A 13952-nucleotide genomic window follows, 5' to 3' on the forward strand; every position below is an offset into this window, starting at 1 on the left:
TTCGACCAAAAAAAAAAGACACGGATGTGGGAGGAGACCGGATTACTCTTCACACATTGCGCCTCACTGGCGCCTCACATGCACATCCTATCATGCATTGGGAACATCGCCCATTTGTGAGAAGCAGATCCCGCACTGTAGGAGGAAAGCTCGATCAAATATTCACACCGACTTTCTATTATCTGATACCAATCGGACGGCTAATAATAGACGCTACACTTACAATTGGAGATCATATCTGCGACCCAGGGAGGGCGCCCCACTAACGCCCCGCTAACGCCCCGCATGCACATCTCCCAAAGATATTCTCAATGCACGCCGAGATGTGCATGTGGGGCGTTAGTGGGGCGCCCTGAGTAGGGCGCAGATGTGAATTCCTACGATTGCCCTCATAGTGTTGAGATCCAACCCTAAAATTGGGACTCTAAACTCGCAAACCCTCTCTTTCCATCGTCGTTGCTTCAAGCGAGAAGCGCATCCCAAACAAAACTCTCAGAACGGCTACAGTGGTGGCAGAACCACCGGCGAAGGGCGACTAGCGACAATCCTCAAACTTCTCCGTCTAACGACGGAGAACGGCGACTCTTGTGGATCTCCGTATTCTGTAAGTTCGGATTTTTTCCCTTTTTTTTCTTCCTTGATTTTTTTTTCTCATCTCCCCTCACCATCCAGCTGTCCTCGATCTTTATTTCTGTTTCAAATTTCTCCGCTTTTTGGATATGAAAGTTTGCTTTTGATCTATGACTTATTTTTTGACGTTCGACGAATGCTCGAGTTGATGTACTTAAGTTAATACTTCTAATCTGTGTTTTAGGTGTAACTGCAACATTATCGGTACTTTTGTCGATACGTACTCGTTTTTGTTTTTGGTTAGAGTTTATGTATTTCTTGTTGGAATTCGGTGCCCTAGAAGTGATTGGATTAATCAAAGAACGCTATTTTAATGTGCAAATCGTTAATTATTTTCTTCTTTCGTTTCTTACTATGACATTAATTTGTTTTTTTGGTTTTCTCGATTTTGTATATATCGTGATCATTTTTACATGAGTCTTAGTGTTTTTTTTTTTTTTTTTTTTTTTTTCTGTATAAGTGAAAAAGAGAAGCCTTTGGAGCAGTTACGTGTTTCTTGTGGATTTGGAAGTAACTGTAGTTTGTTTTCGTGAATCAGAATATTAGGGCCTGCTTGGTATTGGGCAGGGAAAGTTGTTGATTGATAGCCATGGCGACTTTTGCGAAGCCAGAGAATGCGCTGAAGCGTGCTGAAGGTTAGTTATTTTATTACCCCATCTGCAAAATTTAATTGCCTTTTCGTGTTAATGCTTTCTCTACTTGTTTTGGTTTTCTTGTTTTTATTCGATTTTCTGTTTTCATCTTTTTTTTGCTGCCTTAAATGGAAAACTTTTAACTGCTTAGACGCGGGAAAAAGACGTCCACTCAGTCTCCTGCTCCACATACTCTAGTTGATTGTTCTGTGGTAATATTTAGAGGTGATGGTGTTTGAAGAAGCATAATCATCGTACATGAATTTTACTAAAGCATAATCATCGTACATGAATTTTACTAAAGGTCTAACTTGGATACCATCCAAAAGGAATGCTATTTTCATACTTGTGTGTGGGGCTGGCATCAATTTTGGGAAAATTATTTTGTGTGAAGTCTTCTTTGATACGAGCTTCTATTTCATGGTGTCAGTCCTCTGGTCAATAACTGGTGTGAAGAATACTATTCTGACATTACGATATTTCAGAATTGTTATTCACTTTTTTCATGGTGTATGGTGCAGAGTTGATCAATGTTGGACAGAAGCAAGCAGCCTTGCAAGCTCTTCATGATCTGATAACCTCAAAGAGGTATCGAGCATGGCAAAAGACACTGGAGCGGATAATGTTTAAGTATGTAGAGCTCTGTGTGGACATGCGAAGAGGCAGGTTTGCCAAGGATGGTTTGATTCAGTATCGTATTGTATGCCAACAAGTGAATGTTAGTTCATTGGAGGAGGTGATCAAGCATTTTATGCACCTGTCAACTGAAAGAGCCGAGCAAGCTCGTAGTCAGGCACAGGCCTTAGAAGAAGCTTTGGATGTTGATGACCTGGAAGCAGATAAAAGGCCAGAAGACTTGATGCTAAGTTATGTGAGTGGGGAGAAAGGAAAGGACAGGTCCGATCGTGAGCTTGTAACTCCATGGTTCAAATTTTTGTGGGAAACCTATAGAACAGTCCTTGAAATTTTGCGTAACAACTCAAAGCTGGAAGCACTTTATGCAGTAAGTTACTTGCTCTTTTTACTCATGGTTTATTTATTTGTGTAACTAGTAGCAACTCTGGGGACCCCATGGTTTTGTTCTTCCAATTCTGGAAACACAAAAAAACTAATAACATGCATGCATTTTTGTAATTCTAGCAAAAGAGAGCCCCCGACCAAGACAATCTTAACTTTCTACTTCAAATGCTTCGTCCTGCCCATTTCCATCCTCATTCCATGTCTGTTCTACATCCACTATTTCTGAATTGTATTATTTTGTACATTATGAGTATTGATTATTTGCTTCTCACCTTCAGTGGCATGGATCAGAAACATTTGAAAAATACTTATAAACACATCTTAAGTCTTATATAGCAGATTGAACTCACCTATGTCAGAATGAATGCATTTCCTGATGTGGCATATGGAAATATGTTATATCTAGCAGATTGAACTGTAATTTTAAGTATTTATGGTGGAAGGCAAAAATATGACTCCAGAATTTCTTTTCTCTAGATGACTGCACATCGGGCTTTCCAGTTTTGTAAACAGTACAAAAGGACAACTGAGTTTCGTAGACTATGTGAAATTATTAGGAATCATCTTGTGAATCTTAACAAATATAGAGACCAGAGAGACCGACCTGATCTGTCTTCTCCAGAAAGCTTGCAACTCTATCTTGATACAAGGTTTGAACAGCTGAAGATTGCAACTGAACTCGAACTCTGGCAGGTTCCTATCATCTTCCTCCCTATCTCAGTCTTGAAACATGCTGATATGTAGATATTTGAATAGAACTCTTTACTAGTCCAAGAAACTTCTGTTTAATGTTATTGCTTTCATGATGTGTGCAGGAGGCATTTCGTTCAGTTGAGGATATTCATGGATTGATGTGCATGGTTAAGAAGATCCCCAAATCATCCCTGATGGTCATTTATTATGCTAAGTTAACGGAGATATTTTGGGTTTCAGACAGCCATCTTTATCATGCATACGCGTGGTTCAAGCTTTTTTCACTCCAGAAAAGTTATAACAAGAATTTAACCCAAAAGGATTTACAACTCATAGCATCATCTGTTGTTTTAGCTGCACTTTCCGTGACCCCCTATGATCTTACACATGGTGCTTCACATTTGGAGCTTGAAAATGAGAAAGAGCGTAATTTGAGAATGGCAAGCCTTATAGGATTCAATCTTGATCCAAAGCGTGAGAGCAGGGAAGTGGTACTGTGATCCGTTCCTGTTGAATTCCTTTCAACTCTGTCTGATTTATGATGAATTTTCACTCACTGTTGGAGTGTTTCTTTTTCAGCTTTCACGGTCTACGCTGCTCTCAGAGTTGGTAAGATTGGACTTTTCTAGTTCTTGTATACAAGCAACACTTAATATTTCTCCCCCTCCTGGTTTAATTATGATTAATCTCGTATGACACACCTGCATGCATGAATATATATACTTAAGCCATAAACTTATATTTGTTAACTCTTGATTTGTCACTTTCTATAATCATATGTTGTGCTGCATCATTTTTCCCATTGTGGCATTTGAGTAAGAAGGCTGAGATGAAAATGGATCAAAACAAAACATGTAGAGCAGAACAACAAATGCCAATTAGATTAGAGAAGGTGGTAAATTCCTTCATCCTTGAAGTGTTCTAGGAGATTATCTCTTCATATTACCCATATACGGAAGGGTTGCATCTGGATTGACTTGTACAGTAGCAAATGTGAAATTTACACCAAGAATTGAAGTATCCAAGTCAACTCAATATGGCACCTTCACCTTGTACAGGTGTCTGGGTATCATAGTATCCCCTTTTATTCACAAATTTTGTTTAACTAATCTGACACTAAATCATCATAATTTATCTTCTATCTATAACCATTGTACAAGATTGAATGAATTTCACAAATTATCTTATATTGGTAGTGTATTGGATGAGATTTATTATCCTTCTCAACATTGGTTAATCTGTGTCTTATTTACAGGTTTCCAAAGGCGTAATGACATGCGTGTCTCAGGAAGTAAAAGATCTTTACCATCTCCTAGAACATGAATTTCTCCCCTTGGATCTTGCTTCAAAAATCCAACCATTGTTAACTAAGATCTCCAAGCTTGGTGGCAAGCTTGCTTATGCTTCTTCTGTTCCTGAAGTGCAACTGTCACAGTATATTCCAGCACTGGAAAAGCTTGCAACATTGAGATTGCTTCAGCAGGTGCATATTTATGAAGTTTTAATTATTTATTGTTTTGTTATTGAAAAAGATATTCATAGTTTTCTTCTTATCCTTGATGTGATTGTTGATGTGCTGCTTTCTGCTTTTCAGGTTTCCCAGGTGTATTGGACAATGAAAATTGATGTTCTATCCAGGATGATTCCATTTTTCGATTTCTCTGTTGTGGAAAAAATTTGTGTTGATGCTGTTAAATATAATTTCGTAGCAATGAAAGTTGATCATATGAAGGAAGCAGTTATATTTGGTAATATGGTAAGTACACATGCCCACAAAGTTTCTGATTTTAGAGTTTTAGTTGGTCTCTAAGCTGAAGTAATAAATAAATTAAAAAAATTTACAGTGGTATATGAAATTCTGTAGAACGCATAATTTTTTAAGAATACATAAAATTTCAGCATATGTACACTTTTCTGTACATGCATTTGAGCAGGTAGCAGAAACAGATGATCCATTTCAGAATCCATGAAAATGATGCAAAGTGTAAAGTCAAGTGTCGTCATCGTTTATTAAGGAAAAATTACCATCATTTTTGCCAATGTTATTGTTATCATCCTTGGTGCTTAATTTCAACCATCTGGTCTATTCTCGACTATCTTGTTGAAGTGGAGAAACAACCAAAGCGGACAGACTTAGTATTCATTTTTTGTAATCTTTGAATTTAATCTTAAATCCTGATTATAAAGTGGTTGAATCCTGATCTAAAAGTTCTACCCATTATATGATCAAATTCAGGTTCGTAATTGGAACCTTTCATCCATTTTAACTCATGCTTTTGATTCAGTATATTTTTCCTTTAATCCTCATCAGAATATGTAAGGCTTCAAGCTTTATGTGGTGGGGTGATGAAATAAGGAAAATACAAATTATGCCATTATTTATTTTGGATTTAGAGGTTCATTTACAAATTGAATTCTCTTTGTCAGGATCTTGAATCAGACTGGCTCCGTGATCACCTTACTGTCCTTGCTGAATCATTGAATAAAGCAAGGACCATGATTTATCCTCCAGTAAAGGTTTCAAAACTAGGAGAGACCCTGCCTGGTTTAGCTGAAATTGTGGATAAGGAACATAAGAGGCTTCTTGCTCGGAAATCAATAATTGAGAAACGCAAGGAGGAACAAGAACGACAAATGTTGGAAATGGTAATTATTTGTTAATGTGCATTTCATTGGATTCATCTCAATATCATATTCCCAAAAATTAGTTAATTGTTTATCCTGGAATTTATTTCTCATTCTGCTTGTTCTTAAGGAACGCGAGGAAGAGTCAAAAAGACTGAAACTACAGAAGATAACTGAGGAAGCTGAACAAAAGAGACTTGCCACTGAGTATTCCAGAAGAGAGGAACAACGTATCCGTAGGGAAATAGAAGAGAGAGAGCTTGAAGAAGCACAAGCTTTGCTTCAAGAGGCTGAGAAACGAAGCAAAAAGAAGGGAAAGAAACCAGTCATAGAAGGGGTAAGTTTATACTTGGTGTTTTATCTTATTTCCACTATGAATAAACATTATTGTGTATTCTCTCCTTTCTTCTCTTCTTTCTGTGTTTTAGCTCGTCTCTGAGGAGATTTTTTGAGGATCTGTCTTTTTGCAGGATAAAGTGACCAAGCAAACCTTGATTGAATTAGCTTTGAGTGAGCAACTCAGGGAGAGGCAAGAAATGGAGAAGAAATTACAGAAACTTGCTAAAACAATGGATTATATGGAAAGGGCGAAAAGAGAGGAGGAGGCACCATTGATTGAGGCTGCATTTCAGCAACGACAGGTGGAAGAAAAGATCCTCCATGAACGTGAACTGCGGGTATGTTTTTAATTTTCCCTTGTTTTTTTCATACTTTATTCTAGTTAATAGAAAAACAGGTAAAAAATTCTGTGCTTCACTAGTTTGGCAGGTTGCATTTCACTGTCTGAAAAGCTAAATCTTTAAAATGAAATTGAACAATAGGAAAGCCTCAACTCTCAAGAACATAAAGAAACACTTCCAACCCACTGGAATAGACCTTTTATTTTTGAGAACAAGGCTGCATTTGTCTTTTGTAGTGTGATGTCTTGCACTACTGTAACACATGGAAGTGCAAATTATAAGAATTATTCTGGTCATATTTTGATTGTAATAATTTTACTTTGATTTGCTTCAAGTTTTATTTTACTTAACCCGTAAATGTTTTGAAAATTGTTATCTGTAAATATTTTGAACTGAATTGTATCAAGAATCGGATCATAAATCATAAGATTTTTTTCCTGAATTTTCTGAAAGTTGTCAAAAACCTTTAAGAATATCTAAATATCTCAAAATATGGAAGACAAATGATTTTTTGTTCTAACTTTCAGCTTACAGACAGTACATAAGTAGGTAATATTAGTGACAATTGCACTGCTTTCATACTAGAGCAATAGTCATAAATCATAATTCAATTACTCCTATGACTTTTAAAGAGAAAAAACCATAATGTTCTCTAGATACTGTTGCTACATATAAACATTATATACGATTAAAGAAATTAAATCTAAACTGTAAACTAAGATGTCATGATTCATGTACACATTTTAATTTTGAACACTAAAAGCTAAATATACATTAGGTGTTCTGTTTTCATAGAAAAAGGATACAAAAGCAAGGAAAAATGTGAGGAAAAAAATATAGGGCATAGCCCCTGTTTTTGAGTAAAAATGTTGGAAAAAATGGGGAGAAACACCTGTTTTGCATCAAGAGAATAAGAGGGTGAAAATTGTAGTTCAAAGTCCTTTTTTTTGTACAAAAAGAATAGGAAAATATCAGTGATTTAAAAGGCGTGCCTAGGCACACAGGCGAGGCACATTTCAGGGTATGTGCCTCGCCTAGGTCCTAGGCACAGCCCTTTCAAAAGGTGCACGCCTGGTGCGCCTAGGCGTGTGTCTGTTGCGCCTCAGCCCAGGTGTGCGCCGTTTGAAAATTTGGCTCTTTTTTGCTTTTTTTTGAACATAACGGCTGGGCCGGGGGTGGAGCCCCTGGACCCACCGTGCCACGCCCCTCAAGGCAAGTCCAAACAAATCCACGTTAGGTCTTAAATTCTTAGTTTTCACACAAAAAATAATGATTTTATAGTTTTAATTGCTTTTTAATAATCCATTTTATTAGGATGAATGAATGAACAACATTACCAAATTGGGGGTTCTCAGACCTGACTTGTTTGGCTTGCCTCGAGGGTCGTGGCACAAAGGCGGCTCGTAGAATCAGGAATGTAATTTGTTTTACATTACATTAGCTATGTGAAGTACTGCAATTGTGTGAAAAAAGAGATTAGTGTACATGCTTGAAAATGTTTTATATGTTGATTTTATTTTTGAATTCTCATTTGAATATGCTTTACATCTTATGTTTATGTATTTTAATTTTAGATAATAGGTTTTTTAAAACATTATTTTAAAATTTAACTTTATATTTTTTAGTAATGTTATGTTTAATATTTTTTTATTTTTGGCATTTTTTTAATTTGCTGACATTTTTTTATTTTTTTGCATTTTTGTGCCTTGCTTCAAAAAGGCGCGTGCCTCGCCTTGCGCTTTTAAAAAACTGGAAAAGATGGAAAAGAGACATTGGTTTACATTAAATAAGAGGGGGGGGGGAATAGTAGGGCGGTGCCTTGTTTTTTGTGTTGAAAATGATAGAAAAAATTGGTTAAAAACCTCTGCTTGCATCAAAAGAAGAGGGTGCAAATAGCTGGATGGAGCCCTTTTTTTGTGTGTTAGAAACAATGGAGGAAAATGGTATTTTACATCAAAAAATAAGAGGAGTGTTTTGGAGAAAAGTTAAGAAAGAAGGGAAAATGCGGGGCAGGGACTCTGTTTTTGGAATCTAAAGAAAAGTGGAAAATAGTAGGGTGGAGCTCTATTACTTGAAACCCTGGGGAAAGTTGCCCCTAGGTGATACCTGTCTGCTAGGTGGGTAAATGACTTTCCCACCTAGGGGGAAGGCTACCAACACTTGAATGGGACAAAAATGGCCTATTTAATAATGGATTTTTATGGCCAAAATGGTCATTGCCTTTTTTTTGATCATTTCATTGCCTTATTTATATGAGAAATAAAAGAACATGGGTAAATGCACTTACCCGGGTAAGTGTTTCCTAGGAAAAACTTACCCAGGTAACTGCACTTACCCGGGTAAGTAATTTACCGAAAAGCGAATGGGGCCTTAATGAAAAAGAAGAGGGTTTCCGGTAATAGTGGCTTTAAGAAGGAGAAGAAGAATACTTACCTTGAACAGACTAGCGGCAATAGAAAGGACTTAGCTATGTAGTATGGAGCTTTCACGCATCACAACAACAGTCTTGGAGGAGGGTTTTTCTTCCCACCCAATCCTCCATATAAATGGGATTAAAAAATGAGGTCTATGACAGTCTTTTCATTTTTAAAATCAATTTAAACAATCATATGAATTACATATAAATTGCACGTTGCGATTCATGCATAAATCATATGATTTTTGCAAAAAAAATCGATTTATGTGTATGATTCATATCGCTTTACGGATTATTCAAAATATTAATCGTACAATTTGAATCTCATATTGTACGATTTTAACAACATTAACAAACAAAACAAGGTAAAAAATGAAGCAAAATCAAATCAAAACTTGCGGATTCTCATGATTTGCACTATTAATTTTTCTTAATAAAACTTTCTGTTCATCAAAAGGCAAAATATCTGCACATACTAGAAAATTCTGTCAAAGACAAATTGATCTTCTATTTTTCATAACAAAGAGTCATTTTTGCATGCAAAAGATAAAAGGTGCATTCTTTTGATCCTATACTTTGGTAAATTTTCCTTCTAAAGCAGATATTTTTGTTTCATTCCATTATGTGTTTCATAACCTGATTCGATGCAGTCAGGGCTAGAACAAACATACAGTAGCTAGAAAGAGAGTAGTAGAGAGAGGAGAAAGGGTAGAGAAAGAGAAACGAGAGAGATCACAAGGAATCATTCCTAGGATCCTAGAATCACCCTAGGCTTTGTAGGAATTAGTCCTACAACAAACTTGCAAAAGAGCTCTTTATTTGCTTCTAAAGGAAGAGAATGCATCTATTTACAGAGTGACGTGTGGCCTAGAATACTGTGCTTCATAATTACAAAAATGCCACTCCTTGTATTTGAATCAAATAACACAATGACTTACTACCTGCTAATGCTAATAAACTGAGAAATTGAAAGGTATACCCTATAAACAAGGTCTTAATGTTGCCGTTGACTTGGATAGTCAAATTTTCCAGCCCAAAAACTGGCCAGATCATCAGTTTTGTTAGCCTTGAACTGCTTTTTTGTGAAAACCCATTGGGTCTGAGAACCATTGATCTGGGCAACAGTTCACAGTTTAATTTCCTAACAAGAAACTGAAAATACCTCTACTGTCCAAAGTCATAGAAATACATAAAATTTCAGAAAATTCCAAATTTGATACTTTTGCTCCTGCATCATCATTCATCATCTGATCTTACTCTTTTACAGTTCCCTTGGCTAGTATTAACTGATGTCACAGGAGTTAAATCATTGTGCTGCCCATTGTTGCTGTTTGCAAATCTTATCCATACTAATTAATGTTTCATACTACCCTGCAGCAAGAGATTGAACTCAGTAGGCAGCGCCATGCTGGAGATGTTCAAGAAAAGAATAGGCTTGCACGTATGTTGGACATGAAGGTTAGTTCATCATTATGTTATGATTCATCTGGATGTCCACTGAGATTTAATCCTAGTTTTTTATGAGCTCTTGTTTCCACATAAGTGCTTGAAACACTTACCAAAAAAATTATAGTTGATTGAAACTGCCTCAGTTAATGTTGGTAAAAGAAGAATCAAGTGTTTGTGTTCTCTAAAGGGGAAAATTCTTCATAGTTCTATATTTTTGTTTGTTTTTAAATTTTAACTTGCCACAATGTGCCTAACAGACTGGTTAAGAAACTACTAGGGGCAATTCTTTAATATTTCAGATATTAATTATTGGTATTTCAATTTGGTTTTCATGTTATTGCAGAAGATATTCCAGGATAGAATTGTCAGCCGCCGAGAAGCTGAGTTTAAAAGATCGAGGCAGGAGAGAGAGGAAAAAATCAAGAAACTTCTTCAGGCCAGAAAACAAGAAAGGGAGACTAAGAGAAAGTTATTACATTTCCTGAAGTTGGAGGAAGAGAGGCTGAATAAGTTGCGTGAAGAAGAGGAAATTCGAAAACGTGAAGGTATAGCTTCTTTATCCAAATCTCAGATGTTAATTAGAGATATCCTTTTATACCCACTACATTTTTGGCCGAGTTCCGCAGAATTAAGTGAATTTCCCACTTGGGGGCCCTGCGATTTGTGTGTGGCCCCTCATGATTTTCCATACATATGTTTAGAGCAGATCACCATCTGATTGGGCTGACCTAGTAAGTTCTACATAAAAGATATCATGATCACAGGACATTTAACCCTCTGCCTTGTTGTTTTTAGCTTTCTAATGAATTCTAGAGTTTTCCCCCACCTTCCCAAATTCTGCATATATTTTCTTACTTATACCTGGTTTATGTCTCCCATTATCTTCACGTGGGACAAATAGTTAGATGACAGTAGGGATGCAATGTGGAGGACGTTCAGCTTGGCATTTTGTTAAAAATTTGAATGGGCCGTCCTGGAATCCCAGGTCTGCTATAGTATAAATTCTTCAAATCAGTTACCTGACATGCACAGCCCTAGATGATGGTTACTGATCCTTTATGTATATTTGTGGCAAAATTTTCTTTTCCTAGTCCATTTAACACTTCTTGTGGCTCAAACCCAAATATATCTTGGAAAGTTATTTTTTTATTTTAGGTACTTCATACTCGCACCAAAATTGTGTTTTCCCCTCTGTATAACATTTTTTTTTTTGCTTCATGGGACTCCACAAAGGGGGTAGCCCATCCCCTCCCTTAACCCCCTTCTTATAACTTGATTGCTGTTATCTGGCCTCTAGTCAACCTTGCCGTATAACTTGGATTTGTAGTTTTTCTAACAAATATTAACCATGTAAGTTAATCTTTATATATTAAAACAAAACAGGCGGTGTCAGCAGGCCTCTCCTTTCCCCCTTCGCCATCTGAGGCTTCTCCTACATTGTCCCTTTCTCCTCGTACCTTTCCTATCTCTCTCATGTTGCCCTTTCAGCAGCCCTCGTTCCTCCCTCCTTCTAAGCTCTCTCTCTCTCTCAGACATGCACACACATTCCCAATCACTTGTACCATCTCCTTACTAAAATATCTCCTAAACTATCATCCCACCCAAAACTTCCTACAAAAGCACCTCCTAATCTATCTCACAAGCCCAATAAATCATCTAATTCTCTTTCTCTTTCTCTTTCCTCTATCTATCTGTCTTTCTATTTCTCTCTCTCAACATCTCAATCCATTGCATGTTCCAACTTCAACTTTGTTTGTGTTGGTAATACTGTTTTTACAATTAAAACACATATAAAATAGTTGTACAAGTGATTGCAAATTGAAAAAAAACTGGCCATCGTCGAACCCATTTTACCCATTGGGCGAAGAAGATTTTGAAAACGGGTCAGCTCTGACCCGTTTTAAAAATGAACATGAATCTATTTGTGGATTCATACATTATAACAATATGCCCTTTAACTAGTGGTGAGAGCTACCACTTAAGATTATTTGTCATAAAAGATTAAAACTGCCACGATAACTGACAAATATGAATTGGTTATTAATTGTGCAAAAAAATTTTAATATTTACTAATAATTATTTTAATAATGTAATAATTACTAACATTAACAAAAATAATTATTTGTATAATCCTATAACCATTATTAATTGTGATTACTTATAAATATTATAATTTATAAACTATTTAAAAATTGAAAATAATAAAAGTTGATCACATTTAATAATATTGATTTTTCTAATAAATATAAGAAATATTTATTTATTTTTAATTTAATTTCCACCAACTTTCAACTATGTTAAAATATCCTACATGGAGACTGGATTGTTTTTTCCTCCAGGTATGGTCACCAATTTGACTGTCTGGGTTGGATGGGTTAGACTGTACCACATAAGCATATTTATATATAGAAATATACTATATGTATGTAATATAGGTATGACATGTATTGCATCAATAAAATAATGTATGATTATATTTCACATACAATATATGCATATATATTGATTTATGTTTATATTATATTTTATATCAGTTTTTATTTTTTATTTTTAAAAGAATATTAAAAATTGGGATTTGAGGCAAAAAAAGGATTTTTTTGGTGAAACTAGCGGGGGAGGCATGTTCAGCCCTTGGAACACAGATCTTGATATTACCCCAAAAAAATAGTGCTTGAGTTAGACTTGGGCTGACTTGGCTTAATTGAATTGCATTGTTTTTGGTTTTTTGGTTTTTTGTTTTTTGCATCAATTTGGCTTTACCCCCATGGTATTACTTGTGTTTGTACTTTTTCCAACAAAGTGAATGACTTTAATCTGGAACTTGCTATGGAGTATACATGACAATTTGCTCTTAGGTTGAAATTTACCCATTGAATAGAGGCAGCAAGACAAGCTCTTTCTTGGTTCTTAACTAGATTGCAATATGTTAGAAGTTAGATTTTTGTTGTTCAGGGAAGGTCATTAAGTTCTTTCTTGGTTCCTAACTAGATGTTCTCCCATGTGTTGTATATCTGTGGGTGTGTGCGTGTGTAACTGCTTGAACCTCTCTCTCTCTATTTAATGCATTCTTGACACTTGGTTCTTTGATTTGCAGAGGCTGAGAGACGAAAGAAGGAAGAGGCTGAGCGGAAGGCCAAATTGGATGAGATAGCTGAAAAACAGAGGCAAAGAGAAAGGGAAATTGAAGAGAGGGATAGGCTCGCAAGGGAGGCCCGATTTGCTAAAGCAAATGAACCACCAGCGCGTCCTGAGCCAGCTGTTTTGGCCCGTTCATCGGAGCCAGTACCAGCCGCTGCGGCTGCAGCTGGTGCTCCAACCCCTGGAAAATATGTCCCCAAGTTTCGGCTACAAGGAACCACAGCGCCTCCTCCAGAATCTGATAGATGGGGCAAACAGGATGACCGCCCACCGCAATATGAAAGGTGGCGTGGCGGTGATGATCGTAGAACGTCATATTCTGGGGCTGGTTCAAGGTCTACCTCCTCATGGTCATTATCCAGGCCACCTCGTGGTGGCTCTGAGCGCTGAGATCATTGTGAGAGCTGCATTACAACATCGTATGAGGTTGTTTATCTGATTGCAACAGTTGAAAGGTGTCACGTCTTTTTTCTTTCTTTTGGTAGAGATACTTAAGGCGTTGGAGGCAGAAATATTTATCCAAGGACTTTGCTGCATGAACATTTGTTTATTTCTTCTGTTAGAAGAATTTGTTTATTTTGTAGTTTGGACTATCAATTTTCATGTTTTGAGACGTCTATTTGAGAACAAGTAATTTTGAGGCAATTAATGACTGCATTTTGTCCTTTA

At 36.5% G+C, this 13952-nt stretch overlaps 1 protein-coding gene across 1 annotated transcript; it reads left to right on the forward strand.

Moving 5' to 3' along the window:
- Positions 1-385: 385 nt before the first annotated feature.
- Positions 386-13952, forward strand: EIF3A (eukaryotic translation initiation factor 3A). Its single transcript, XM_088967840.1, has 14 exons — positions 386-604; positions 1169-1265; positions 1784-2265; positions 2760-2975; positions 3098-3466; positions 3555-3584; positions 4231-4458; positions 4570-4731; positions 5403-5621; positions 5731-5937; positions 6071-6277; positions 10074-10154; positions 10489-10690; positions 13240-13952. Exons 2-14 carry the CDS (start codon positions 1220-1222, stop codon positions 13671-13673), a joined length of 2883 nt encoding a protein of 960 aa, XP_088823966.1. The 5' UTR covers positions 386-604; positions 1169-1219; the 3' UTR covers positions 13674-13952.

The sequence above is a fragment of the Nelumbo lutea genome, chromosome 2 (genome assembly GCF_056320005.1).
Source record: "Nelumbo lutea isolate HS-2025 chromosome 2, American lotus-T2T, whole genome shotgun sequence".
NCBI classification, from domain to species: Eukaryota; Viridiplantae; Streptophyta; class Magnoliopsida; order Proteales; family Nelumbonaceae; genus Nelumbo; species Nelumbo lutea.